The 25,462-nt window shown below is 49.1% G+C and overlaps 1 protein-coding gene across 1 annotated transcript; it reads left to right on the top strand.

The window, feature by feature from the left end:
* Positions 1 to 518: 518 nt before the first annotated feature.
* ZNF469 (zinc finger protein 469) lies at positions 519 to 22,605 on the top strand. Its single transcript, XM_061594284.1, has 2 exons — positions 519 to 591; positions 9,716 to 22,605. The coding sequence occupies exon 2, from the start codon at positions 9,884 to 9,886 to the stop codon at positions 22,595 to 22,597; it is 12,714 nt and encodes a 4,237-aa protein (XP_061450268.1). The 5' UTR covers positions 519 to 591; positions 9,716 to 9,883; the 3' UTR covers positions 22,598 to 22,605.
* The last annotated feature ends 2,857 nt before the right edge of the window (positions 22,606 to 25,462 follow it).

The following is a 25,462-nucleotide window of genomic DNA, read 5'->3' as shown; positions in this document are numbered from 1 at the left end:
GAAACTGAAAAATGTCATAAAGACTTTAAAAAAACCCTAACCCTCAAACTGCTACAAAACAGTGCAGAACTGAACTTGGGGCTGGAAACAGGAGAGGCTGAAATGGGCCGGCCCGCCTCAGGAGCAGGTCCCTTCCTTGGAGCTGCGACTGCAATGGCTATCTTGTTTCCCTCACAAGACTTTGGGATTCAGGTGTCAAGCTCTTCGGGAGTCCCTTGCCAGGGCTGAGAACAGACCCTCTGAAGTGTCAATCGATGCTTCAGATTCAAGGGGGAAGCTGGTAGCCAGCATCTCTGACCTGCCGTGTGGAACACATGCTGGAAGCCAGGTCAGCCGAGTCACTCAGAGCTGGCAGCCGAGTGCATCTGTACGTGCACGTCAGGGAGCACAGTCGAGGGAGAACGCACCCTTCACGTCTGACTCTGGCGAGGTGCTTGAACGTGTTTGTGCTTTATGGTGCAAAGGCTGCAGAGGCCGAGCCAAACGAAAATGCCTGACATAGTTTTCACTTTCTTTGCAGCCAAGAAATTCATCTTTCATGGGAAGTTAAGCTGAGACCCAGCAAGAGCTGAGTGACGGACGTTTTCCAAGGTATGGCCGGTTGAACAAGGCGGGGCCAGGGGGTGCTTGTTTTTATGGCAAAGGTGCTGAGCTGTAGGGGGGGAAATCGCTCAGCAGACTGGAGCAATCTCTGTCTCTCTCCCCTCCTTGCACCCAGCAATCTCCTACCCAAAGGAGCATAGGACACTGTTTCATACCAAGTCAGACCATCCATTGGCCCATATGGCACAGCATTGACTACCCTGGCTGGCAGCAGCTGTCCAGGTTTTCAGGCAGAGATCTTTCTCAGTTCCACCTGGAGACACTAGGGATCAAACTGGCTTTACCATTGAATTACAGTAAGAACAATATAGGGAACATAGGACACTGCCTTATGCAGAATTACACCTTTGGTCCATCTAGCTCAGTATTGTTGACACTACTACCCTGGCTGGCAGCAGCTCTCTAGGGCTGAGACAGAGAACCTATCCCATCCCTGCCTGGATATGCCAGGAATTAAACCAAGGAGCTTCTGGGTGGAAAATGTATTCTCTGCCAAAGGCTCTGGCTCTTCTCGGATAGGAAGCATCGGAATCTGTCTTATATAGAGTCAGACCATTGGCCCATCTAGCCTAGCATTGTCTACACTGACTAGCAGCAGCTTGCCTGGGTTTCAGAAGGGGGATCTTTCCCAGCTCTACCTGGAGACGCCAGGCATTGAATCCGGGGCCTTTTGCATGCTCTACCATTGAAGTACAGCCCTTCCCCAAGACAATCCCATTGTGCCATCACCAGGCCTTGGCCTTAATCCAAGTAGTCAGTTGCCTTGGGCCATTCCACTTCCCCTAAAAAAAAACACAACCCTTTAGAGCCTATTAAAGGAGAAACAGATTTTTTTAAAACTGTCCAGGGTTTGAAGGGAGTAGTTGTGGTAAATACTTCACAAGAGGAAATTATTTTTCACAACGGTAGCCAAACGTTTTGCTTCAGAAGGAGCCAGAGGCAGCTTTTATTTCAGTGGTTACTCTTCTAAGTGGTGCTGTTTTTCCTGTTTTGAAAAGGCACTGAGTGCCTTTTTACCCGGATGGCAGAAGTGTTTCCCCATCTTACCCCAATTTGCAGTGGAAAGTTTGATGAAGATGTCGACCCAGTGTGCAGCCGCTATGAAAAAGGCAAATTCCATACTAGGGATCATTAGGAAAGGTACTGAAAAGAAATTGTCCATTATGTGAAAATGCTGTTGTGTAAATCTATGCTGCAGCTGCATTTGGAATACAGTAGGGCCCATATGGTGGGACTCCCACTGGAAGGCGAAAACTGCTGAAAAGTGGAACTCATTGAATGGTGTGCAACACCCAAAAACCACCGTAAAAGCGGAACAAGCGCTGTATGAGTGGGGCTTTAGTCTAATTGCGTCTAATTGAGACTGCTGCATTAGCAATGCACTGTAAAGCGAAGCGCGGTAAAGCAGGGCCCTACTGTACTGTGTGCAGTTCTGGTCGGCTCACCTCAAAAAGAATATTGTAGAGTTAGAAAAGGTTCGGAATAGGGCAACCAGAATGACCAAGAGGATGGAGCGACTCCCCTATTTATTTATTTTATTTATTTAACATATTTCTATCCCGCCCTTCTACCCTACAATAGGGCACTCAGGGCGGCTACAATAAAATTGCACACATATATAAGGTTGCAATGAGGAAAGGTTGCATCATTTGGGGCTTTTTAGTTTGGAGAAAAGGCGAGTCAGAGGCGACACGATAGAAGTTTATAAAATTATGCATGGCATTGAGAAAGCAGATAGAGAAATGTTTTTCTCCCTCTCTCATAACACTAGAACTTGTGGACCTCCAATGAAGCTGAATGTTGGAGGATTCAGGGCAGACAAAAGAAAGTCCTTCACGCAGCGCATAGTTAACCTATGGAATTTGCTCCCACAAGAGGCAGTGACGGCCACCAACTCAGCTGGCTTTACGTGAAGATGAGACAAAGCCATGGAGGATAAGGCTACCAATGGCTACTAGCCATGATGGCTCTGCTCTGCCACCATAGCCAGAGGCAGTCTGCTTCCGAATACCAGTTGCTGGAAACCTCAGGAGGGGAGAGCGCTCTTGCGCTCAGGTCCTGCTTGGGGGCTTCCCATAATGGGCATCTGGTTGGCCACTGTGAGAACAGGATGCTGGACTAGATGGGCCCCCTTGGGCCTGATCTACCAACCTCTTCTTGTGTTCCGATGCTCTTATGCTGGCTAAGGGCCCCAACTGGAATAGTTATCTATAGGGAGCATTTGGGAATCATTCTAAAAGTGCCCACACTTGCATCTATGGATGTCAGGATACGTCCACCCAGCTACTGGACTTTTTCCAAATTCCAGAGCAGTGGGTGTGTTTAGTCTGCTGCAACTAAACAAAATGTTGGTGGTGATACTTACGCCACAATCAGTCTGCTAGCCTTTAAGGTGCCACAAGATTCTTTTTGCTGTTTTCAGTCCTGCAAAATGGGTCTTTCCAGGATCCAATTCACAGAATTATCTTGACCAACTTAGGTGACAAATCATAGGTCTGCCTCAGAAACTGTAGTTCAGGCCTCTTATAACCAGGAAGGAGAGGAAATCTAGCTCAACGGCAAAGCACTGGCTTTATTTTTAAAATTTATTTATTATTTGATTTATATCCCACCCTTCCTCCCAGCAGGAGCCCAGGGCGGCCTGCTTTACAGGCAGAAGGTTCCATGGTCAAATCCCTGGCATTGCCAGACCACAGGATATCAGGTATCAAGTGGCAGGAAATGCCTTAGGCCCTGGAGAGCTGCTGCCGGCCAGAGTTCTGGACTAGATGGCCAATTAGTGTCACCTGGTCTAAGACTGCTTCCTATATTCCTGAGAACTGTAGGTGGTTATTACAATGGAGACAAATCACAGGTTTCCGTGAATGTGAGCACACCACCAGTAAAGTGGGTTAGAGAGCATGAATCCAGCAGGAAACTGCCAATGTCTGGAGGCTCAGGAATGGTGCTAGCTGCATCTTTTCAGACAGGGGGCCTTCCTCTCTATTCTGAAACATATAGTAGTAGTGAGAGGCACTCTGTCCACGTTCAGGTGCTCTTTAATCAGGAGGGTTGCATTATTTATTCCAGGGATGAATATTGCCATTTTAGACAGGTTCTGGGGCTTATACAAAGAGTTCCAGTTCTAAGATGCAGGCCTGGCTCGCCACAGACTTTGCTGAGAAGGTGGAACCTTCCTTGCATCCCTCTCGCAAAACACACAGTTGTCTAGGGAAGGGTCCATGGCTTACTAGTAGGTACAAGCCTGCCTGGGCCCTGTGTTCATCATCGAAGGCTCTCCTCTACATCCCTCCACCATCTGAAGTGGACAACAAAGCACCTGCAGAAGGTTTGGCAGGTTCCAGTTTCTGGTGGAGAAAACCCTTCTCGGATGGCAAGTCGAAGGAGACCATTAGGCCCATGAGCTTTGAAAATATAAAGGCAGCTGAAGTTTCCTGCCTCCCACTCTTGATTCTGTTCCAGGGGTGGCGATCCCCAGGCCCAGGGGCCAAATGTGGCCCTCCAGGCCTCTCTATCTGGCCCTCAGTACTCTCCCCCCCACACACACTTCCAAGCCACACCCGTCACCAGCCCTGTGTTGCCCTCTCCTGGGGTGTTTGTGCCGTGAACTCTGATCATGCTTCTCTCTTTCCTGGATGGAGGACAGACGGATGTGTGAATGAGTGTAGAAAGTGGCCTACTATACAAGAGTAACATTTACCTTAATGGTTCCACCTCCTTTTGCCTTGCCCCCCCCCCACCACTGGTCTGCAGCCCACAGAAGGTTGCCCAGAAGGGAATGTGGCCCTCATGCTGAAAAGTGCTCCCCATCCCTGTGGCAAAAAGGCAGTGTCCCATGTCCAGGTTTGACAAAGATGCTGAACCTCATGGTTCCACTGTACCTAGGAACTTTCCCGATGTTGTCATCTCTCCCAAAGTGTTTCTGCTGTGCACACACCCCGCACCTATTCCTGATTGGGTCCGGAACCCACAGCCTGCATTAGAATCCAAGTGGTTATTTACCCCGGCACCCGGCACTAATGCAACAGCCCATGGGGTTGGACTTGATGGCCTTATAGGCCCCTTCCAACTCTACTATTCTATGATTCTATGTGGGCCCTGCCATGCCAATGTTGCAAGTTTCTTGAATCCCCCCAAAGAGGGCTTAAAAAAAATCCTTCCAAAATGAGTCCTTTATGTGGCTGAATGAGTCCAACTGTGATAATGTAACTACTTCTGGCCTCCTTGGTTGTTTTATCTTGGCAAGGAGCCTTTGCAGAGTTCAGCAGCAGTAAACAGGCTTACCCGTTGTGTCTCCATTCGGCACATAAGCAGCATATTGTTGTGAAAGCCTACAAGCCTGCGTAATGAAGGGTCTGCGTGCCAACGGTGGCTGGCTGAGGGGGGGAGCAGTAGGACCCTCTCAGCTCCCTCAGTCAGGCTGGAATTTATTTTGCTTAGCCAAGTGTGAAACCATGGAGGGATGTTTTTGAGACTGTCAAGGCTGCATCAGGCCTGGGCCTGGTTGATGGACAGGCTGATAAAATGGTCAGATCAAAGATTCAGTGGCTCACAACCTCAGCCAACCCTTCTGCAACATTTTAGTCCCCAAGCGGGGAAAATAGCAAGCAGGAAGGAGCGTGGCCAAGGTTAGATCCCCTGGTGAAGTACCCATCCGTCAGCCTACTTGCCCAGAAGGAGATTTTGACAGCCCAGACATGCCCCCCTTGAATCTCAAAATGAGAGATGGAACAAGCATCCATCTTTGCAGAGAATACACTGAAGTAACAGATCTAATGTCAGACATTAAGCTGCTTTGGCACCCTTTAACTTAGCATCAAATTACTCCATCCCAAGTGCTGAGCCCATGGGAGGGGCAGATGGAGCAGTCAAACACCCAGCTGAGCCAGCTCATTGGTCTACCAGCTCAGTATTGTCTACACTGGCGGGCAGCAGCTCTCCAGGGCTTCAAACAGGGGTCCCTCCCAACCCTACCTGGAAATGTCAGGGATTGACCCTGAGACCTTCTGCATGCAAAGAAGATGCGCTACCACAGAGCTATAGCCTTTCCCCTTCAGCTGCAGCACTTTTGCTAAAAGGAAAGATTGAGTACTTTACTGTGGGCTCGAGTTGCCTATATTCTTCCATTCCATCATCACAACATGTGAGCTCACAATACAGTTTTGGCCACAAAAATTAGCATTCCTGAGAAGTTGTTTTTATTGGTTTGTTTTATTGAAAGTTACTAGACCTTAAGACTGCAAAGTTAAGCTTGTGTGTGGGCAGATCCAAACCGCTGACTGCTGGAAATCTTACTTGGCCATCTCTTTGGCTTCTGAGATTTCACCATGCAGTGCCCACATGCCTTTAACCCTAGCTTTGCATCTATTCATAACAGATAGAAACATTTTCTTAAATAGAAGCTGAGATTCTCAGACGGCTGAATTTTGAACCCAGCAACCATATTCTGCAGGTTTTCTCTACTTGAACAGAATGTCAGCATACAAGCAGCCCTGGGGATACCCAAAGCAGACCCTTGAGTTGAAGGGAGAAGAATATGTGCTGAAAGTGTTCGTTCCGAGGGCCTCTTCAAGGGCCTGCTTTGCACCATTTCTGGGCCAGAAGAATAAGCCAGAGACTCTCACAGGATTGCTAACAGGAGCCTGGAGCAAAAGAGAGAGAAGACATTTTAGAGGGGTTACTTGTATATATACAGCTGGTCTAGCCCAGTGGGGAGGACAGCCTGGCTGGGAGTCCAGAGTCTGTGAGTTCAAATCCCCGCTCGGGTCTCCTGGGCGTCAAGGGCCAGCTAAAGATCTCCCCCATAGGGAGTGGCTCAGGGGTGACGTGCCCTGCCACCTGTGCAGCCGTGGGCAAGCTGCATAGTCCCAAGCAGCCAGGTTGCCCCCCAGCTGGCTGTTGTGGACAAGGAAGGGGCTGGCTTGTGCAGCTGTGGCAAGCTGAGCAGGCCTAGCCAGCTGGGGAGGACTAGCCTCAGAGGAAGGCAATGGTAAAATGAAATGAAAACCCTATTCAGAGGGTAGCCATAAGTCGGGATCGACTTGAAGGCAGTCCATTTTCATTTTACTTGTATGTATATAAAAAACAAGTCTTTAAATGCTGTGGCCAAGACTGTTCTGTAGAGACAAAGGCCCTCATCTGGCTGTGCTGTGCAAATACAAGTTACTGCCTCATATGAACCTAGGAAGCTCCCTTCCACTGAGTCAGGCCATTGGGCAGTAGCGGTCAGTGAGGGGGGCACTTACCCGACCTCCTGTCACTGGTGTTACTGCACCTTACTGGGAGCGAGGGGGTGGGGAGGTTGGCATGGTGCAAACGCCCCGTCAGAGCCAATCCGACGCTTCTGCTTGTGTACTTCCACCATGCTGTAAGAAGCAGTGACAACGGTGACTGGAGGTCAGGTGAGCGCTGCCGCCCCTCCCTACCCCACGCTATTCCCCATTGGATCCATACATCTCCTCTGCTATGGGTTGTATCCAACATCATGCTAAGTAAGTGTCCTGTCAGCGTAAGGATTCCCACTTGTGCAATGGGACTTTTCCCCCTTTCCTCTCCCTGTGTGTCCCCTAAACTTGTTCTGGGTTTTTCCCCAGCCCTCTGGAGCAGATCTGGGGAGAGTGCAGGGCACACATGAGGGAGGCAAGAGGGGAAAGTCCCATTGTGCAAGTGGAAATCCTTCCACTGACCTCTGACCAATAGAGGCTGTTCAAGGTCTCGGGCAGAAGGAGCTCTTTCCCATCTCCTGCTGCCGAACACTTTCAACTGGAGATGCTGGGAACTGAACCTGGAATTTTGGCTTTTGCGTCCAAAGCATGTGAATTACTATGGAGCTTTGAACCTTCCCCTGAAGGGGGAACTCCAAGCAACTTGGAGGTTCTGGTTTCCCTTGAGCAGCTCAGCTGACCTTCCTGAGGTCTTGTTGATCCACATGCACAGATGTCCATATCCATGAAAGTCTGTGAACAGAGAGGAGAGACTTCAGAGGTGCATAGAGTAGAGATAGCCAACATGATGCTCTCCAGATGTTTTGGACTACAGCTGCCATCATCCCTCACCATTGGCCATGCTGGCTGGGGATGGAGGGAGCTGTAGTCCAACAACATCTGGAAGGCACTAGGTTGGCTAACCTTGGCATAGAGGATGGGTTTGGGGAGAGGGCAAATGACTCCCTCCAAAACGCTTACATCATCTCAGAAATAGACTAAAAAATGAGTCAACAGACTTGAATAAACCATCTTCTGTGCACTTCTGAGTCCTCCTGTCCAGGTTTGTGCATTTGGGTCTCATGCATCTTTCCTTCCGTTGGTGTCTTGCACATGTATTTGGGACAATCCCACAGACCTAACGGAGCCATTGTGCTCATATCCTGCTTCCCAGAGGCATCTGGTTTGTCCCTGTGAGAACAGGCTGCTGGGCCAGGATGGGTCTCTTCAGAGGCTCTTCCCTTCCTCCACAAGACCTTCCACCAGTGGAGTCTGTGCTATCGTTCAGCTGCCAGCGATCAAGCAGAAGGAAAGGACAGAGCAGCAATTTCTGGAAATAAAGTGATGATCGGTCCCAAAAGAGGGCCTGGGTGGCGGAGGGGAGAAATCCAGAGAGCCAGATTTAAGAAATCAAAGTGACAAGGTAGAGCTTTCCCCAGATTATAAGCCATAGGTGGGGTTTTCCTGTCATCTGCTGCTGCTGCTAAGAGAAATAGCATTTTCAGGCAAGAGAAATAACACCCTCAGGAGGCTTTAGCCAGAGGTAAATTACGTATAACCTTTGGAGTGCTGGAGAGATTTGGGGGTGGGGGCTTTTCGCTGCTGCGTGGGCTTTCTTCTTCTTTAAGGCCTGTAAACAATGTGAGTTTCTCATAGAGACTTGTGCTGGAACAGCCGCCTCTTCCTGCTGTTCTTGCCCAGGAATGGGGCCAGCCTCGCCTAATAGGGGAGTAAACCAGGGTCAAGTCTGTCCATTTCTCCTTTTACCAAGCTTAAGTTCACTTTGCCACATTTCCACATCAGTTTTATTTCAAAAGTCCTCATGGTACTTTGTGTGCAGTGTAGGGCACACTTCTCCCAGTGGGCCCATTTTGGGATGGCATTTTGCTTTAATAGACACACTTTTGCAAGCAGTTTCCTCTAATATCATGCATTTTTGTATGCAGTTTTCACAAACATGCATTTTAATGCACATTCCCCCCATAATAGACGTGTTTGGCTGGAGAACGGCATTGCAAAATTTGGAACAGTGCAAATTTCACTACATTTCAGTTCACACGTTATTTTGGGAAGTGCAAATTGGGTCGATTTGAATTAAAATACAAACCAATCTGCATTTCTCCCTATCCCTAGGCAGTACAAGCAGCTGGCTAGGTGAGCAGAATCCTCAGCTTTCTTGCTCATTGGGAATATCCTCAAGGGCAAACATAATCTCTCCCCACCCACGGTAGCCCTATGAGACAACATGATCTGAGCTGTGTGGGGACAATCCTGAACCACACAAGTACACGAAGATACCGGCTGCACAGATCTGGTAGTAAAATTGCCTGGCAGTTTTTCCCTCCGTTGTTTGTTTTGTTTTTACTCAGGAGTGCAAACTGGAAAAATGTACTTTTTGGAAGAGATTGGGAAATACTGAGGTGTATGCCAGTCATTTTGTTGCTTTGCAGTTGTGCCCTCCCACCTGTTCCCCACCCCCTGTGTCCTTTAATTGTAGTTCCTTTTCCACTACAAGGCTCCATGGCTCTGTTGATTTATGTATTTATTTTTATATGTGTGCATTTGTCTCAAAATGTATTTGCCACTTCCCAAAAGAGTTCCCTGGGAAGAAGGATGGCTTGTTAAACCGCTTTGGGAACTGGAGCTCTGTGAAGGGAATAGGGCCTCTGCTAGCAACTCTCAGCACCCTTCACAAACTGCAGTTCCCAGGATTCTTTGAGGGGAAGCCATGAATGGTTAAAGTGGTCTAAGAATGCTTTAAATGTATAGTGCAGATGGGGCCTTTCTCTTTGATTCCTTTCAACAACGAAGAAGAAGCGGCCCGGTCCTTAGGTTTTGTCAATAAATATCATAATTGAGTTTTGTAATTCAAGATTGCAGACCTTCTCCTGAACCTTTTTCTCTTGCAGGTCTCATGTGGAATTCTGAGATGAGCCCTCATCGAGCCAAGTCCTGTCCCGCAGCCAGGATGGAATTGGGAGCTGTCCAAGAGGTTGAGGTGCCTCACAGCCGCCGGTGATGCTTGCAACAGAGACCTCTTGTGCTGAGGAGCTGAGGGACACAGGTTCCTTAGTGCCATGATGGGAGAGACACAGCATGTTTATGCCACCAATGATACTGAGTCCAGTGCCCGTGAGAAAGACATCAACGTTGAGCAATTCAGCAAGAAAGACGTGGGTGAATTTAACAGTCGTTTGCTTGATGGCTCAGAGTCATGTCTACGCAATGAGGCTGAGAATGGCTCCAACTTCACCAGCACCAAGGACAAGGAACCACAGAACCAAAGGGAAGCTGTGATCCGGCCTCAGCAAGCAGGCAAAATAGACTTCAAGTCCCTCCATAACAGGGCCAGATTTCTCAGTGATGGTCCTTGGGGCACTGTCAAAGGAAGCCCCCAGTCCCCCACTGGGAAAAGCCGAGCAAGGGAAAAGAGCAAGCGATCTGGGAAAGGTGAGCGAGGCCACCAGCAGCTCTATCGGCTGACTATTGGCAATGCCAGGCCAAGGCCCACCATTGGCATTGCTTACCCCCAGCAGAAGGTCACGCCACCCAAGAAGGTCGAAGCTGGCCGAGGACCCATCTCAGGGACCTACAGGTTCCATGTTCCCAGCATCCCTGAGAGAGAAGTGGAACTGCAACAGGAAGATCTTGGCTTTGCCCGCTGTTTTCCAGAGACCACCTCAAGCCATATCCCCACCAGCTTTACCTCCCCAACATCAACCACATGCCCAAACCACCATATGAAGGTTCAGCCACCAGCTGGCATTCCGCATGAAAATTCTGCCGCCAACGGGCAGTTGCATTATTTGGAGTTCCAGGGTAATGGGAATAGCTCGTGGCCTTTTCCGGAGAAAAGCCTCCCAGGTGCTAACAATGGATTCTCTTCCCCCAAACCTTGCCCCTTGTTACCTGAAAGCAGCAAATCAAATGTGCACTGCTTGGGGCCACTGTCATTTCAGTACCCCTTCCAGACCTTGCACAGCTCCGTTACAGATCCTTTTCAAGTCGAGGTGCACGCTCAAGATTACATAGATGTGTCGCTGGCCACCAGTCAGGCTTCCCATGGTGCTTTTGCCTTCCATCCTTCCTCCAGGGACTGGAAAGAGGACGCTCTTGTCAGCGGCTCCTATGACAGTGTGGGGCCAGAGAACAGGGTCTATGGGTTGTCTCCCCAGCCGGCTCAGTTCCTCCCGCATTTGTCTTTCTACAAAGAAAGGAACGAACATTCCACTGACCATAATGGTGCTATCTCTCCTTCTGGTGCTATGGACCAAGCCTCAAGCACTTTCCAAGAAAACCAAGGTGTTTTCCCACCCAGTTTACACGTCTCTAATTTGCCAAAGCCAATTGGTAAGAGGCAGTCCTCATCAAAAGACAATGTAGCTAGTCAAAGGATACTGGATCCAGGCGGTGCTGTGAGAAGGAATATGCCACAGGTCTCTCTGCCGCAAGTGCACTTTCAGAACAAGGGTTATGGTGATCCCCCAGCTAGCGCTGTCAGCCCCAACTCAGTGCCTTTTGAGAAGAGCCTTCCCACTCCTGTTCAGGCCCACCCCCGGCTCCTACAGCCCTGGGAGGGAGGCAAAAAGACTTATCCCCCCATGGAACAAAGCTCAACAGGGTATCCAAGCTCTGCTGGGAACCAGCTCTCATTTGGGTGCCATGCAGTGGCAGAACAGAGGCAGCAGGTGAAGAAGACCTGGCAGCAGTTGGGCCTCACCTCGATGCACAGCCAGGATCTAATCAAGCTGTCGAGGAAGAAGCTGCCTTTCCTCCTTGGGGTGTCAGAGTGGGATGGAAGCAGCAAGGTGCAGAAAAACGCCACCCCTGGCTATCCCAGTAAAGCCCTGCTAACTGGGGAGGGAGCCATTATACAGCGGCATAATCCGGTCCCACAGAACTGCACTTCGGCCAACGTTTTCAGCTTTGAAGGGGCAAAGGACGCCGAGCTTCCTGCCGTGTGTAGTTCCAGGGCCAAGTCCATCTTCTTCAATGTGAGCCAAGCCGTGCCACCAACATCCTCTCGTCTCTCTTCCAACCCAGCTTTGGTGTTGCCACCATCAGCCTTGGCTGCATCCCCGAATGATTCCCCTCTCCCATCGCCTGCCCCCAACCCCACCAGCAGCAGCACTTGCTCATCCCTCTCACCCACACCTAGCAGCCCAAACAGCCACACTTTTGAAGATGGCATTGTGTTGACCACATCCCCCTTCTTTCACCATGAGTGCCACTCAAAGAATGCCAACAAGCCCTTCCATGCCTCAGAGACACTGGGCTCCAGTGCAATCCACTATGCGACAGCAGACTCTTTCAAGGCCTTTCACCTCTCTCAAGATGTCCCAAAAGATGAGCTCCTTTACAAAGGCATCCCTGTGGACAGCCACTTCCACAAGCCAGACGTGGATGCCTCCAAAGGATACTTGGAGGTGGGCTTTGAGGCTGAGCTGCCTCCGCCACCTTATTCCTCACATCACCTCCTGGCCAGCTCGCTGAGCAGTGCAAGCCTTGACCAGCTGGACGTGTTCCTGACCTGCAAGCAATGTGACCAAAACTTCAGCAATCTCTCCTCCTTCTTGGAGCACCGACAGTTCTGCAGCTCTCATGCAGCTCTCCAGGGTCCGTCAAAAGGCTCTTCCCGGGGTGCAGAGATCAGGAAGCAGCATCAGGAGACTTCTGAGTCCGCAAAGCATACACCAGCTGGTCTGGGGCTCCCGCTGCCTCCGGACCCTCATTTGCAGCTGCTTGCTTTGAACAAGGCGGTTGATTTCACAGTAGATGGAGAAGGTAAAGGAGAAGCCAAGGATGACCCTCTAAAAGTGAACCAGCTCAATGGCCTGGCCGCAAACCCCTTGCCACTTAGCGCTTCCGACTTGGAGATTGATGACGCCAAGCTGGACAGTTTGATCACAGAAGCTCTGAATGGACTCGGGTACCAGTCAGATAACCCTGAGATTGACAGCAGCTTCATTGATGTGTTTGCTGATGAAGAACTGACCTCTGTGAAGGGCACCAGCGGTGGGACCACTTACAAAGCAAAAGAAAGCTTGGCTTCAGGGAAGAAAGCAAAGCCGCAGCCAGGGTTGAATGAGAATGTGAAAATGTTGAGCTGCTACGATGTTCACCCTGGCAGTGATCTGGCAAAAAGGAAAACATCAGAGAAGCAACAGGGGCATAAAGCGAGAGGGGCGAGCTGGTTTCCAGAGCAGGGAGGAGAAAGGCTCGAAACACAGAGCCGCAGGGAATTGGCTCAGAATAAAGTTGCCGACCCAGCAGTCTGCAACAGGGCACACGCCGATGCCAGTGCCCAAGTGAAGACTGGAAGGAAGGACTGCAGGCGTTCCTTTCTGCCTGTGAAGGAGGTAGCCAAAGCCATGTCAGAGCTGAAGCAGCCCAAGGGTGTGAACTGTGCCTCTTCCCCAGCGAGCGGCAGCAGCGCTCTCTCTGCAAAAGATGCAAAGAAGCGGAAGCTGCGGAGTAGCACCTGGAGCAAAGAGCTGATCCATAAAATTGTCCAGCAGAAGAATAAGCTCCACAAACTGCATACCAAGAGCAGCAAAGCCGTGCCACTCTCCTTGCTGGCTGACCGGCGGCTTCCCGAAGCCAAGGACAGCAAGTTTGGTGAGTACGAATACATCTCAGAGTCTGATGATGAGCGGGTGGAGTATGCCAAGCGGTACTGCAGGAGGAAGCTGGGGGTGCGATTCAGTGGGCGGCTGAGGAACAGCCTCAGTCGGAGGCGCCAAGGGAGAGGCGGAAAGGAGAAGGACAAGGAGCCGGCGGGGAGATATGGCCAGAGGAGAGGCCGAGAGGAACCCCAAAGCCAAGAGCCGGGAAGGAAAGACGACTGCGTGGCCAGAGTGCGGCGGAGGTGCGGCTGCTCTTCCACCAGCAGCTGCCAGAGCACCAGCCTGTCCAGTGAGATGAGCAATAGCCCCCAAAGCCCCGAGAGGGCTGATTCAGACACTGAGATGGAAAGCGAACCGGGGAAGAGGCCCTTGCCTGCTGCACTGCTTCCAAGGGAACGACCAAACACTCCTGGGGAAGAAGCAGTAGGGAAAAGAAGCCATCAAGTGAGCTCTGAGTTGCCCAGAGAGCCATGCAGGGTCGACTCACCCATGGTTCAGCCAGCAGGTTTCAAGGCACATCAGAGGGGCAGCCCAAGCATCTCCCCGGCCCCTTACACAAACGAAGGCAAAGGTTTGCTGCTGACCAAAGGGAAGACACATCACAGTGACGGCCTGCTTGGCCAGAGCCCCGCCCTTCTCTTTGCTGTCGAAGGTGCAGAACTGTCTCACAGGTGCTCCGGCAGTAACAGTGATAAGCCAAGGGCTACCCCAAAAATTGTCGAACAGTGTGCCCTGGGGATGAGTCCGTGCTGGCACCAGTTTGCTGCCTGTGACAGAGAGGCCTTGAAATACCATGCGGAAGAACTCAGTGGCCCATCCTCCATTGGTAACCAGAGCATCCCCAGCGATAAGAGTGCGAGCTACAAACAAGCAGGCATCAAGTGTTTGAAGAAGCAGAAGGAATTCATGGCTCCAGCCAGCGGTTTCAGAGACAATCCTGTTGGCATAGAGATAGCCGGGAAAGGGGCTGGTGCACTTGCTGATGCTGCTGACACATTTTATGACTGCAAAGAGTTATCCAACAGCTGTGAGTCATCAGGCCTCTTCCCAGGTGCCCCGGCCATTGAACCACCACACAGCAGCAATGTGTTCTTGTGCCAGGGAGGCATGGACCTCAGCTTGTTCAAACAGAAGCATGCCGAGCTCGCCCCGTATGAAGCCAATAACCATGAACAAAGCAAAGTCTCCTCACCTCTCCGCTTTGATTCTTCATCAGTATTTGGAGAGCTCCCCGTAGCTGAGTTTGATGCCAGCTTGTATGATGGCGTACCTTCAAGCAAGGACAATTACGTTGCCTTTGAGTGCGCCGACCATCAGCTCAGCAAAATTATATCCTTTGACCAGCAGTATTCTTCATTCCTGGAAGAGAAGGACTGGAATCTGATGGAGGAAGTGCCCTCAGTTTTACCAGAAGACATTGCCCAGTTTCATAGCCTCCCTATTGAAAAACCAGTAGGAAAGAGTTACTCTGTTGAGATCAACCAAATGCCTTTGTCCGAAAGGATTGCTGATTACAACATGACTTACATGAGCGGTATATCAGATGATGAGCTTGAGATCAAAAGGTTAGTCACTGAGCTGGAAAGTCAGCTGCAAACAAGCAAACTTAACACGGAGGCATCTGATGAACACCAAGGCCCCAAACAGCACACTGGCACCGAAAAGACAGAAACCACCTGCCAGTTTTCCCTCTTAACCCTGGATCAGGAAGGAGATGGGAAACAGTTGTTCCTAATGGAGGCTGAGTTTCAGAATGCAAGCCTTCTTTCCACAAAAGCCTGTGCCTGTGAAAACTCAGGGAATGAGAAAACTCTGCTTGCATCTTTAGACAGCAAGTACGGAAGCCCCAGAGACCCTTGGCCAAGTCCAGCACCCTTCAGCCCACTCCACCAATCCACCATGCACGCACCATCTGCCACTGATCTGATTCTGGTAGGTCCTTTTAGCTCCAAGGAAGACCAAGACAAGCTTCACGAAAATCTGAAGAATGTTGAAATCTCTGGGGAAGATGACTTCAGTGAGATGAGGGCCAAATCTACAAGAATCATACCAGATACATGTCTTTCAGATGTCTCTGACAATTTAGGGGTTCCAAGCTACACAGATCATTTGATACAAAGCTTGGATCCCTTGTTCCCTAAAACTCTGGAGGCCGCTGAGTTACATACACCAGAACCTTTGCCACTGAGAGGGGATGTGATCCCTGAACTGCCACCAAAGGGAAAAACATTTGATGGTGCTGAGGAATTGGAATCGTACAGCCAGCAGGTTCTATGTCTAAAGCCAGAATTTGGCCTACAAGGTGCTGGTGGTCAAGAGTCCAGTGGCAATTTGCTCTCTAGTGCTGAAAGCATCAAGGACCCAGAAGCAAGTCCCAGACCTACGACCAGGTCACCTGAAATGCTGGAAAATGCCACACCCTTCCAAAGGGATGAAGATGGATCTGCACTTCTAGAAAAGGATAGTCAAATTGTTTGCCGCATCTCAGCCCTACACAATAAGGCTGGTGGTGGGAAAACTCTGGTTTTTGACACATTGACGTTTTCCAAGAAGATGGATGGAGATGCAGAAGACGTTTCAGCTCCCAGAGAGAAGGCAGGCAACCCATTACAGCAGCTGCAGTTGTTTGTGGCCAGGACTGCCAAAAATAATGAGGATGACTTGCTGATGCCATGTTTCCCACCTCTTCACCCCACCACCCACTTGCCCACAAGTGTCAACATGCAGCCTGAACAGGAAGAGGCATCTATGGGCATTGTTCCAAGTGAGGCAAGCCCCACAGTGGAGGAAAGGAAGGGATCCCAGGCAGAGGAATCTGAGAGCATGACCAAGTCATCTGATCCAGCTGAACTGTTTTTGGAGCCAGGTCACCAGGCAGAGCAACTTGGTGAAAGGTCTCCCTGTGCTACAGAGCAATTGGCACTTCAGAGCCCTGAACGACTCAATCTCATTGCAGAGGAACACGAGCAGCACTTAAAGGGTGAATGTTCAGAGGTGGTAGGCAACATTAATCTGTGTGCAGATGGCATTACCCCAGAGCACAGTCGCCTCTCACCATTCAGCAACTCAATGGTGACCTCATTGCTAAACGAGGAGGGAACACGAGGGGGTCAAGTTACAGGAGAGGTGGAGGAAGATCAGCAAAAAACGACCTTGGCATTTAGGAACCACAGAAAATCCCCTTTAAGCCCTGGATCATCTGAGAAGGAAATGCCAAGTGGTGCTTTGCCAGCCATGCTCAAAGGACTTGTGGCCCACTGTACTGCTTGGGGTGAAGCCTGCTGTGAGGATCAGGCATTGTGTACTGCAAAAGCCCACCAGACAGAAGAGGGCAGAGATCAGTTGCAGCATCGCATGTCTTTGGCTCCCAGCAGCCCACCTGAAAATCAAGACCGGGATGATTATCCCTTGCATGGGACAGACTTTTGTTTGGAAACTGACCCAGTTTCAGCAGGAGATCAGAGCTTGGAGAAGCAAGCCAGTCATTGTGTAGAAGCTTCTCGGAATGGTTTCTCTCTGGAAGTCACATTTGCTGATCCGAAAGAAGTACAGAAAAGTGACAAAGGAAGTGCAACACCCTCTGACTTTGGAGTGCCACCATCTGGAGAGAGTCTGACTGTTTCTGAGGGCCAGCACACTCTCCTTCTTGCTTGCAGGCACTCCTCTAGTGCTGAGAAGAGTGTTGTTGGAAATCCCATGCAATTCTTATCCATCACAAGCCCTTGTGGTGCCACTTCTCCTTTGCCATCGGATATGCTTGGCAACATGCAACAGCATTTTGCAGAAGATACCACCAGTGACTCAGCAGAACCAGAAAATGTTTTTCCTATGCAATCTGCCTCTTCCTTGTGCTCTGGTTACCTAGCAGCTCCTCCTATGCAGGCTGAAAAGTCCTTGAAATTACAAGCTAACAACTGCAGATCCCCCAGCATGCTACCTTTTAAAAATAAGGATGTCCCCAAAGGATTACCCAAATTTCCAGGTCATGAAGACAGTGGCATGTGCTCTGTGAAGGATGTGATCGTCAGTTCTCAGTCAATGTTTCTACAAGGCATCATGCTTGACCAGCCTCCATCAGAGACAGATTCTGCTCAGTTTACAAACACAAGAACTAATAAAAATCTGAAGTTAATATCAAAGCCCCAGGGGACAAAGGAGGCTGAAAGTTTCCCCCAGAAAGACAGTAAAGATCGAACTCAGCCAGGGATCTTTAGCAAAGATGTTCATGTTCAAGAGATGACAGCTGCCAACCTCCCAGAAAAAGCTAATGTTGGTGAACTTCACCCCAGTGCTAGTCAGTTTCCAAAACCTGCAGAAGCTGGGCCTGGGAAGGCTTCACAAGACGTAGAGAGCAGAGGCAATGATTCTGAAGACTCTGGATGGAATCAGAATATGGAGGGACATTCTAGCTGCATAGAGCAAGAAGAGAGCAAGCATGGAAATCTAAGCGATGATTCTAAGGCCAGGCAATCAAAAGAAAAGAAGGGGAAAGGGCTGCAAGTCACCTGTGATATCTGCTCAGTTCCTTGTAGATCCAAAATTGGGTTGATGAGACACAAAGCTGTGAAACATCAGGAGAAAAAGGACAGCACTCCATTGCCAGACCTGAATTGTACTCCACTGGAAAAAGCACTCAAGACAAGCAAGCAAATCTCTCAAAGAAACAGCAGGGCCTCCATCAAAGAGAGAGCAGGGAGCTCACACGCGGTTGGCCAACCATTCCCCAAATCCTACAGGAGCCAAAGAAAGGAGCCCAGCCGACAGATCCAAGAAGGTGTTAGCAAGGTGCTCAGTGGCTTAAGTGTGACTTCACTGGACATAACCCATGAACTCCAAAGTACAGGTGGCCCAAATAAAGACACGAAAGCAAAGTCCATGAGCTCAGAGGCAGAGAGATTGGACAAGTCAGCACCCAGCTCTAGAACAGAACCACACGAGGGAGGGAAAGGCAAAGAGGCTGGAGTTGATGGGTTGGACAGTTTTGCCAGGAAGAAACTGAAGAAAACAAGAAAAGCAAAAATGGTTCCAAATGAGATCACCAGCTCGTCTCGCCTAGAGAATGAGACCCCTGAGCTTTGCTCCACGGTGACCCCCAGCACTGTCGACCTCACCCTGGTGCTGGAGAGCACCTCCGCCTCAACAGAAAAGCAGGCCAGGGCACAGTCAGCTTTGCCACCCCACCCCCTGACAGTCAAGGACTCAGAAGAAGTTGAGGAAAGCGCATTACCAGCCAAAGAGATGGCTGGACAAGAGCCTCCTCAGAATGCAGGGAGCTGTAAAGAGCAGATAGCAAATCCAGGGTCAGAAGGAAAGCGACCCATGCAAGAGAGTTGGGCAAGGAGGTACTCGAAACAAGTTGAGGAAGGGTTGAGCAATGTCTGTGAAGAACTGGATGATGGCACCAGCATGGAAGAAGCTGAATCCTCCAAAGAGAGTCCTCTCAAAGAGATGAGCTGCAGAAATCAAAATAACCTGTCGATATCTACACCAAGTCCCAGCAGCCCCCAACAGTCTTGCCATGATGGAGCAGCTGAAAAGGACTTCCCTGAAATATCAGAAAAAGGTTCCAATGGCGTCCCTTGTCCTGTGGAGTCCAAGCCGTTGAGGAAGGAAGAACTTCAGCCAAGGAACGGATCTCATGGCAATGATGATGATGCCGCAGGGCCAGACCTGCAGAGTTTGTTTGATGACGACTCTACATTTTCCCAACTTTTCCCCAGGAACGACCAGTTTGCTCGTCGGAAATGCACACGAGTGTATGGAAAGCGGACCAAGAAACCTAAACCTGTTGCAGAGACAAACTCCAGGCTGGAAGGCACACCGAGTGTTTTTACAACCCGGATGGCTTCAGATCTTGGAGAAACCAGCTCTTTCTGTGTCACCAGGGAGGATCCTTGCGAGTACGACACCATCTCCATCGATGATGCTCTGACGCTCAACATGTGTCATGGCAACAAAGCAATGGTGTGTGATGTTACTTCTGGCTCTGCCAAAAACACGGTTCTGCAGTCAGACGATCCCAGGCACAGGGAAGAAAGGACTGATTTGAAGAATGATGGCACAGTAAGCCTCCTGTGTCAAAGGAGCCCAATGGAGGCTCTTCCAAGCTTGAGCAGCTGGGGTGGTCTTGAGAAGAAGGCAGAAAGCATTTCCCCAGATGGAACATTGCTCAACCCATCCACAGAGCTCACTAATGGGCATTCAGCAATGGCAGGCAGTCCAGAACCTCCTGACCTGGAAGAAGAATCCTATGACACTAGAATGAATGAAAATCCTGGCTCACCTGAATTTCAGACAATTGATGTGGAGATGTTGAGTGCAAAGTTTGAGATGAGAGATGTGTGCTTCTACGGCATTGGGGAAGATAATCTTAGTTGCACCGATGACAAATGCACTGTAGGGTTCAAGCCAATGTCATCAGCCCTTCAAGGCAGACCCATCAAAAATAAGCTAGGGGAAGGAAAGCAGGGGAAAAACCGCAGTGACCTGAATATCAAGGCTAAAGACAAGCAATACAAGTGCAAAGTGTGTTTCCAGTGGTTCCTTACATTAGGAGAGCTGGACTTCCACAAGCTCAGCCACAACCCTTCCCCTCCACCAACGTGCTACATGTGTGTCCAGAGGAAGTTCAGCTCCAGGGAGCAGCTGAGGGACCATTTAAAGGAGAAGCATGCCAAAAACAAAGCAGGCCTTTGGGCCTGTGGCATGTGCCTGAAGGAAATCTCTGATGTCTGGATGTACAATGAACACTTGCGTGAACACGCCACTCAGTTTGCCCGGAAAGGCCAGGCTCAAAAATCGGTTTTGGGATTGTCCAGCTGTTTCAGCAGCGATGATGCTGCTGTCACCCACTTCTTGAACTCTATCATGTGTCGGAAATCCATCAAGCATGCTGAGCCTGGCAGCAAAGCAGCACCTGCTTGCAAAGAGAGCAAAAGCCTCAAGGAGCCTCACCAAGGAGGGCAAGAAGTGACCGCCACCAAGGACACCTTGGAGATTCCACTCCGGATCAAGCCACCCATTGGCTCCCCAAAAGCACTTGCCTCATCTCCCAACCCTGCTTCCAAAGCTGAAGGGGCTCCTAAGCTGGCCCCCATGCATCCTGAATGCAAAGATCCCTCGCGAGATTGCCATCACTGTGGGAAGCAGTTCCCCAAACCCTTCAAACTCCAGCGCCATCTCGTAGTACACAGCTTGCAGAAGATCTACTTGTGTCACAAGTGCCCGATGTTCTACCAGGAGACCAAAGAGCTCCGGAGCCACCTCAGTCAAGAGCACGGAGCAGCTGAGGAAATGGACATCAAGCACACCACCCTTTATGCCTGTGAGCTTTGTGCGGATGTCATGCATGTCATCAAGAAGTCTTTCATCTGCAGCACCTGTAACTACACCTTCTCCAAGAAAGAGCAATATGACAGGCACATGGAGAAGCACCTGGTGGGGAGCAGCAAGACGTTTCGGTTCCGAGGAGGGATGCGGCCAAGACCCTCTGCTAAGGAGAGGGATAAGAAAGTCAACGAGGAGGGATGCCCAAGGGAAGATGCTCCAACAGCCAAAAAGAAGAAGGTTGCCCACTACAACAGCTTGCTTGCACCATGTTCACCTGCTCGCTCAGGCTGTACCTGTGCCCCTCAACTAGGGGATGAACCTCTGCTGTCTCCTAGTGAGCCTCTGTCCATAGTAGCCAATGTGGCCACAACACCTCGACCCCAGACCTCTGTAAAAACTGAAGAGCTGGTAGGGAACTTCTCTAGTCCCCTGGCTGAAGTTACAAAAAACCCATTTGATTGTTTGCCTCCACCTCCTCCTCTTGCTCCCCAGGATGAAACAAGGGGGCCAGAACTCAGGCTCATCGCTGCAGTGTCCGTGGGGCAGCTGGTGAAAGGAGACTCCCTGGGCGAGACTCTGCCTCCCTCCGTAGACTCTCCTGATGCAGTTAGCCTGAATGTCGTCAGCTTAGCCCATAAACAAACAGGAGCACCTCAGGCCTCTGAGAAGCACAACGAGGAAGCGGTTGCCCCAGAAAAAGTCATCTCTGCTGGCAAAATGGAACAAGCCATGGGGATGTGGAACAGCCCATATTTCCAAGCAGAGCCTTTGAGCAAGATGCCGAATCTTTCTGCTCCAGATCTTGAGGCCCCAGAGTGCAAGGGGTCTCCTAAAACACAGTGGAGCAGCTATCCTAATCCACATGAAATGGCTCCTCAGGAAAGTGCCCCCAAGTTGTATTTACCTGAAGTGACCTTCCACACGTTCCTACTGAAGGACAAGCCATCCCCACCCACCCTAAACCAGTCTGCCAAAGAGATGCCTTCAAGGAAGGTCACAGGAGTCCAGACCTGTGCCGAGATTGAACCTGCTCTCCATTGCTCCCTGGGCAACACAGAGGAAACTCAGCAGCCACCACCCTTAAAAGACAAGGCCCTCCCCGAGATAGATCCTTCTTACCCCACAGACAACAGCACCAGTGCTGGCGCCAAAGAGACAGGAAGCATCCCAGTCAAGCCTGCCAGTGGGCACCTTCGAAGTGAGGCAGGAAGCGCCCAGGTGAAGCACAACCATTCTGACCTGAGCAGATGCCCAGAGAGACCGAGTGCTAATGGGCTGGCCAAGGTTCACCCCAAAAAGCGGAGAGAACACAAATCCTCTCACAAAGGAAACTCTGCCTCCTGTGAGAACATTGAGGGGGACAGGAACAAGAAGAAGAAAGCCCGGATGCCGGGCCCTGGGAGGAGCGATGGCGTTGGAGGTTCCAAAAGGGCTGATTGGCCAAACAGTGATGCTTTCACTCTTTCTCCTCGAAGGAGGGACACTCAGTGCAACAAACTGAGCCCCACACTTAAGGTGTCCATGGCTGGCGACCAGCTCAAAAAGATGGTGCTTGACCAATGCTTTCAGAAAAAGGTGGCGATCCGCCGTGCCAATGGAGACCTGAAACGCAAAAAGAACCTTTTGGCCAGCAAGGCTTTCCACCCTCTTTTAGCCAAAGACCCCTCCACCTCCCTGCCAGGCTCGTTGAACAGGCACAGAGCTGTCCAAGGTGCTAAACTGCCCGACTCTCACAATTTCAGGACAGCTGAATCCCAGAACAATCTCCTAAGCCAACTGTTTGGGCAGAAATTAACTAGCTTTAAAATTCCTTTAAGAAGAGATACTTCTGAGTAATTTATGAAAGTGACTTATGGTGATCCTTCGCTGCTTTCATGGGGTTTGCAAGGGGGTGGGTGGGAGAAATTAGCAAAGGATTAAATTCGTTTGTGTAGCGTGATTTCTGTCTAGCTTAAATGAACTTGCACTGCAGCCTCTGAAATAGTTTTGCTTTGTGTCTTGCTAATCTACTTTAATTCACCTGATTTATCATGCAAATGCTAGAACTTTGATGTTGCTGATGATGTTCCTGAACTAAAACTGTAATCGCTTTGGGCAGAGCGAAGCGTCAAGAGGAAATGCTTTATTGGAGAAGTGCTGAGGTTATAAGGATACTTGCAAATCCCAGCCCCTTTTCAGACGGTGTCTCTGTCAGCTTTGTGCAAAGTACTTGAAGAGGTGAACTTCAGTCCAGAGACGTCTTATTCATAAGGTGCAGTACACTGTAGGAAGCATTTTTCTCCTCCTGAAGATTTTGCACATATAATCCCGAATGATTTCATTTAATTGGGAACCAGCCTAAGACATGATACATTTAAAAAAAAATTAAGTTAAGAATGAAGCAGGCCACAGTTTTGACAGACGGCCATTTCCAGAATATGGTGTTAAGAACAGCCATGTAGCATTTGGAAGGTTGCTGCCTTTATCAGACCACTGTAGATTTTGCCAAAAGAGTGTTTTATTTTTATTTTTGCAAAGAGAAATGTACATGCCCTCTCTGACCTAGCTAAACTGCACCTTGAAGATTTTTGACAGTTTCTTTTTAATTATCGTTCTTAATTACTCATATTTTCCAGTAAGAAAACTGTGCCAACTTACCACCACCTTCCCCACCCCTGAGCAGTACTGTGTCCTAACGATCTGTAAGGTATCGTTTTCATATTAAAAAAAAAAACCAAACACTTACTGTAATGAAGTAGTTGCTAGACTTGGTATGGGCTTTACACTATGCAGTTGAAGTGGTGCTATTTTTGTTTTCATAATGTGAATACAGACAGGAACACATGGACCCCAAGTCAAGGAAAAGGGGTAACTTGTGGAAGAAGTTAACAGTTACCTGTATAAACTTATCACAGAGAATGCAGGGTGGATGTTCTGATGAATATTGTCCTGCGATGCTAACACTCTGCAGTGTATGTAACAAAGATTACATCTTGAGGATTGAATCTCAGGTGCAAAAGGGGGCTTGGAGGATAATGAACTGTTAATAAGGACCTCCAAGGTCAAGGAGGAGGAGGGGACAATGCACTGAAGGGGTTGGGGGGCCACACTTTCAGAGTACTTTGTGTGTGTCTTGCAAACTATATTTGTTTTGTTTTTAATTTTTTTAAAAAGGAATTAAATGACTTTGTCCTGTTAATATGTACCTTTACAGTTCTTTATGTAAAAAAAAGTAGGTTAATTATACGTCTGGTGCAATGCATTATGTTGAAAGTTTTTATTTTGATATTTGTCGGAGAACAGAGAAAAGTGCACAAGATGCCATTTAAAAAATAATAATGTTGTAAGGGTGCTGTTTGAGTGCCTCTTTTAATATTGTTGAATAAAGTATGAGATGAACATAACATGGTGGTACTGTAAAAACAGGGCCTGGATTTATCCTCTTAAATATAGTCCAATATTTTCACAGAAGCTTGCCTGTCTGTGGTGTTATTTAGGCAGTCTGCCTTGATTGGTTTCTTGTCCTTTGGGGGTGCAATAAGAGGGTGGGGCCGTAAGAGCTCTGTGCATGGTGGGGGTGTGACTGTACAGAAGATATGACATGACGAATTAAACCATCAGTATTAGTATTCCCCTTTTGACAAAGGGCAATTACATGTGGAACTTCTTGCTGCAGGAGATTATGATAACATTGCCATCAATAATGCAGTGGCCACCTCATCATCAGATGAACAGGTGATTTCTTGGTAGTGCATTGTTCATTTTCAGAGACAATGGAAAGTTGTAGTGCTAACATGTCACCCCAAGCCCTAGAAAGAAGGGAAACCTGGTACAAATGTAATCATCCATCACTCCTACTTGCACTGCTAATGTTCTCCAGCATGTCTGGCACAGTTTATATGCATTTATAAAAACATAGCACAGTCTTTCTGCCAAAGACCCTCAAGGTGGATCTTTGACACTGATTGTCTGGGATTTGCTGTATAAGTTCTACTTCTTTGCTGCTTGGTTCCCTGATTGTCACCACCCTGACTCCTGCCCACCCTTCACACGTCTCTTCATATTCCTGAAGGTTTGCACTGAAAATATCACCAATTCTGCTTCCTGGCATCCCAAATCCAGCACAAGGAAAAGCTAGATTCTGCCAATTAATCAAATGCAAATGTGCCCTAATCATTCCCTTAGTGACTGTCCACTTCCCTATAGTCACAGGGGGGTGCATTGCATCATGTCTCTATCTCTTTTTTGCTGATGGGTGCAAGAACTGCCCTCCCAGCCAACACTTCATGCATGCAGTTTATCAAGTTTGCAGGTAGGAGTATTCTGTTGTGTTTGCAGAATGTGGAAGAAAAAACAACAATAATAATAATGACCCAAGACCATCCTGGTCAGTCTCCTTTTGTCCTCAAGATGACCTTTATGTGAGTCTCCCTGAGTTCCAAAGGCACAGAGGTCGCCACAAAGCAATGGGTATATTATATTCTTTAATTACTGTTGCAATCATAACAGTTAAACACTGTCAGCGAGAGATAGCTCATAACCGCAGGCCAGAATCCTGCCACTTGGGGCTTGTAACTCAAACTGCAGGATTAATTTGATTAATTGATAGAATTATTTTCCAAACCACTCTTTTGTTTATGGCAGCTTTAAATGCTCACTGCCCGTCCCCTCCCTGAGTGTTGCAAAGGAGATAAAGCTTGCTGAAAATAATTAGTATGGCTT

Source organism: Rhineura floridana, chromosome 13, assembly GCF_030035675.1.
Source record: "Rhineura floridana isolate rRhiFlo1 chromosome 13, rRhiFlo1.hap2, whole genome shotgun sequence".
NCBI classification, from domain to species: domain Eukaryota; kingdom Metazoa; phylum Chordata; class Lepidosauria; order Squamata; family Rhineuridae; genus Rhineura; species Rhineura floridana.
This window is presented reverse-complemented; position numbering and strand designations above follow the sequence as displayed.

Coding starts and splice junctions, on each gene's coding strand:
- ZNF469 (XM_061594284.1), top strand. CDS start 9,884: ATGATGGGAGAGACACAGCATGTTTATGCCACCAATGATACTGAGTCC.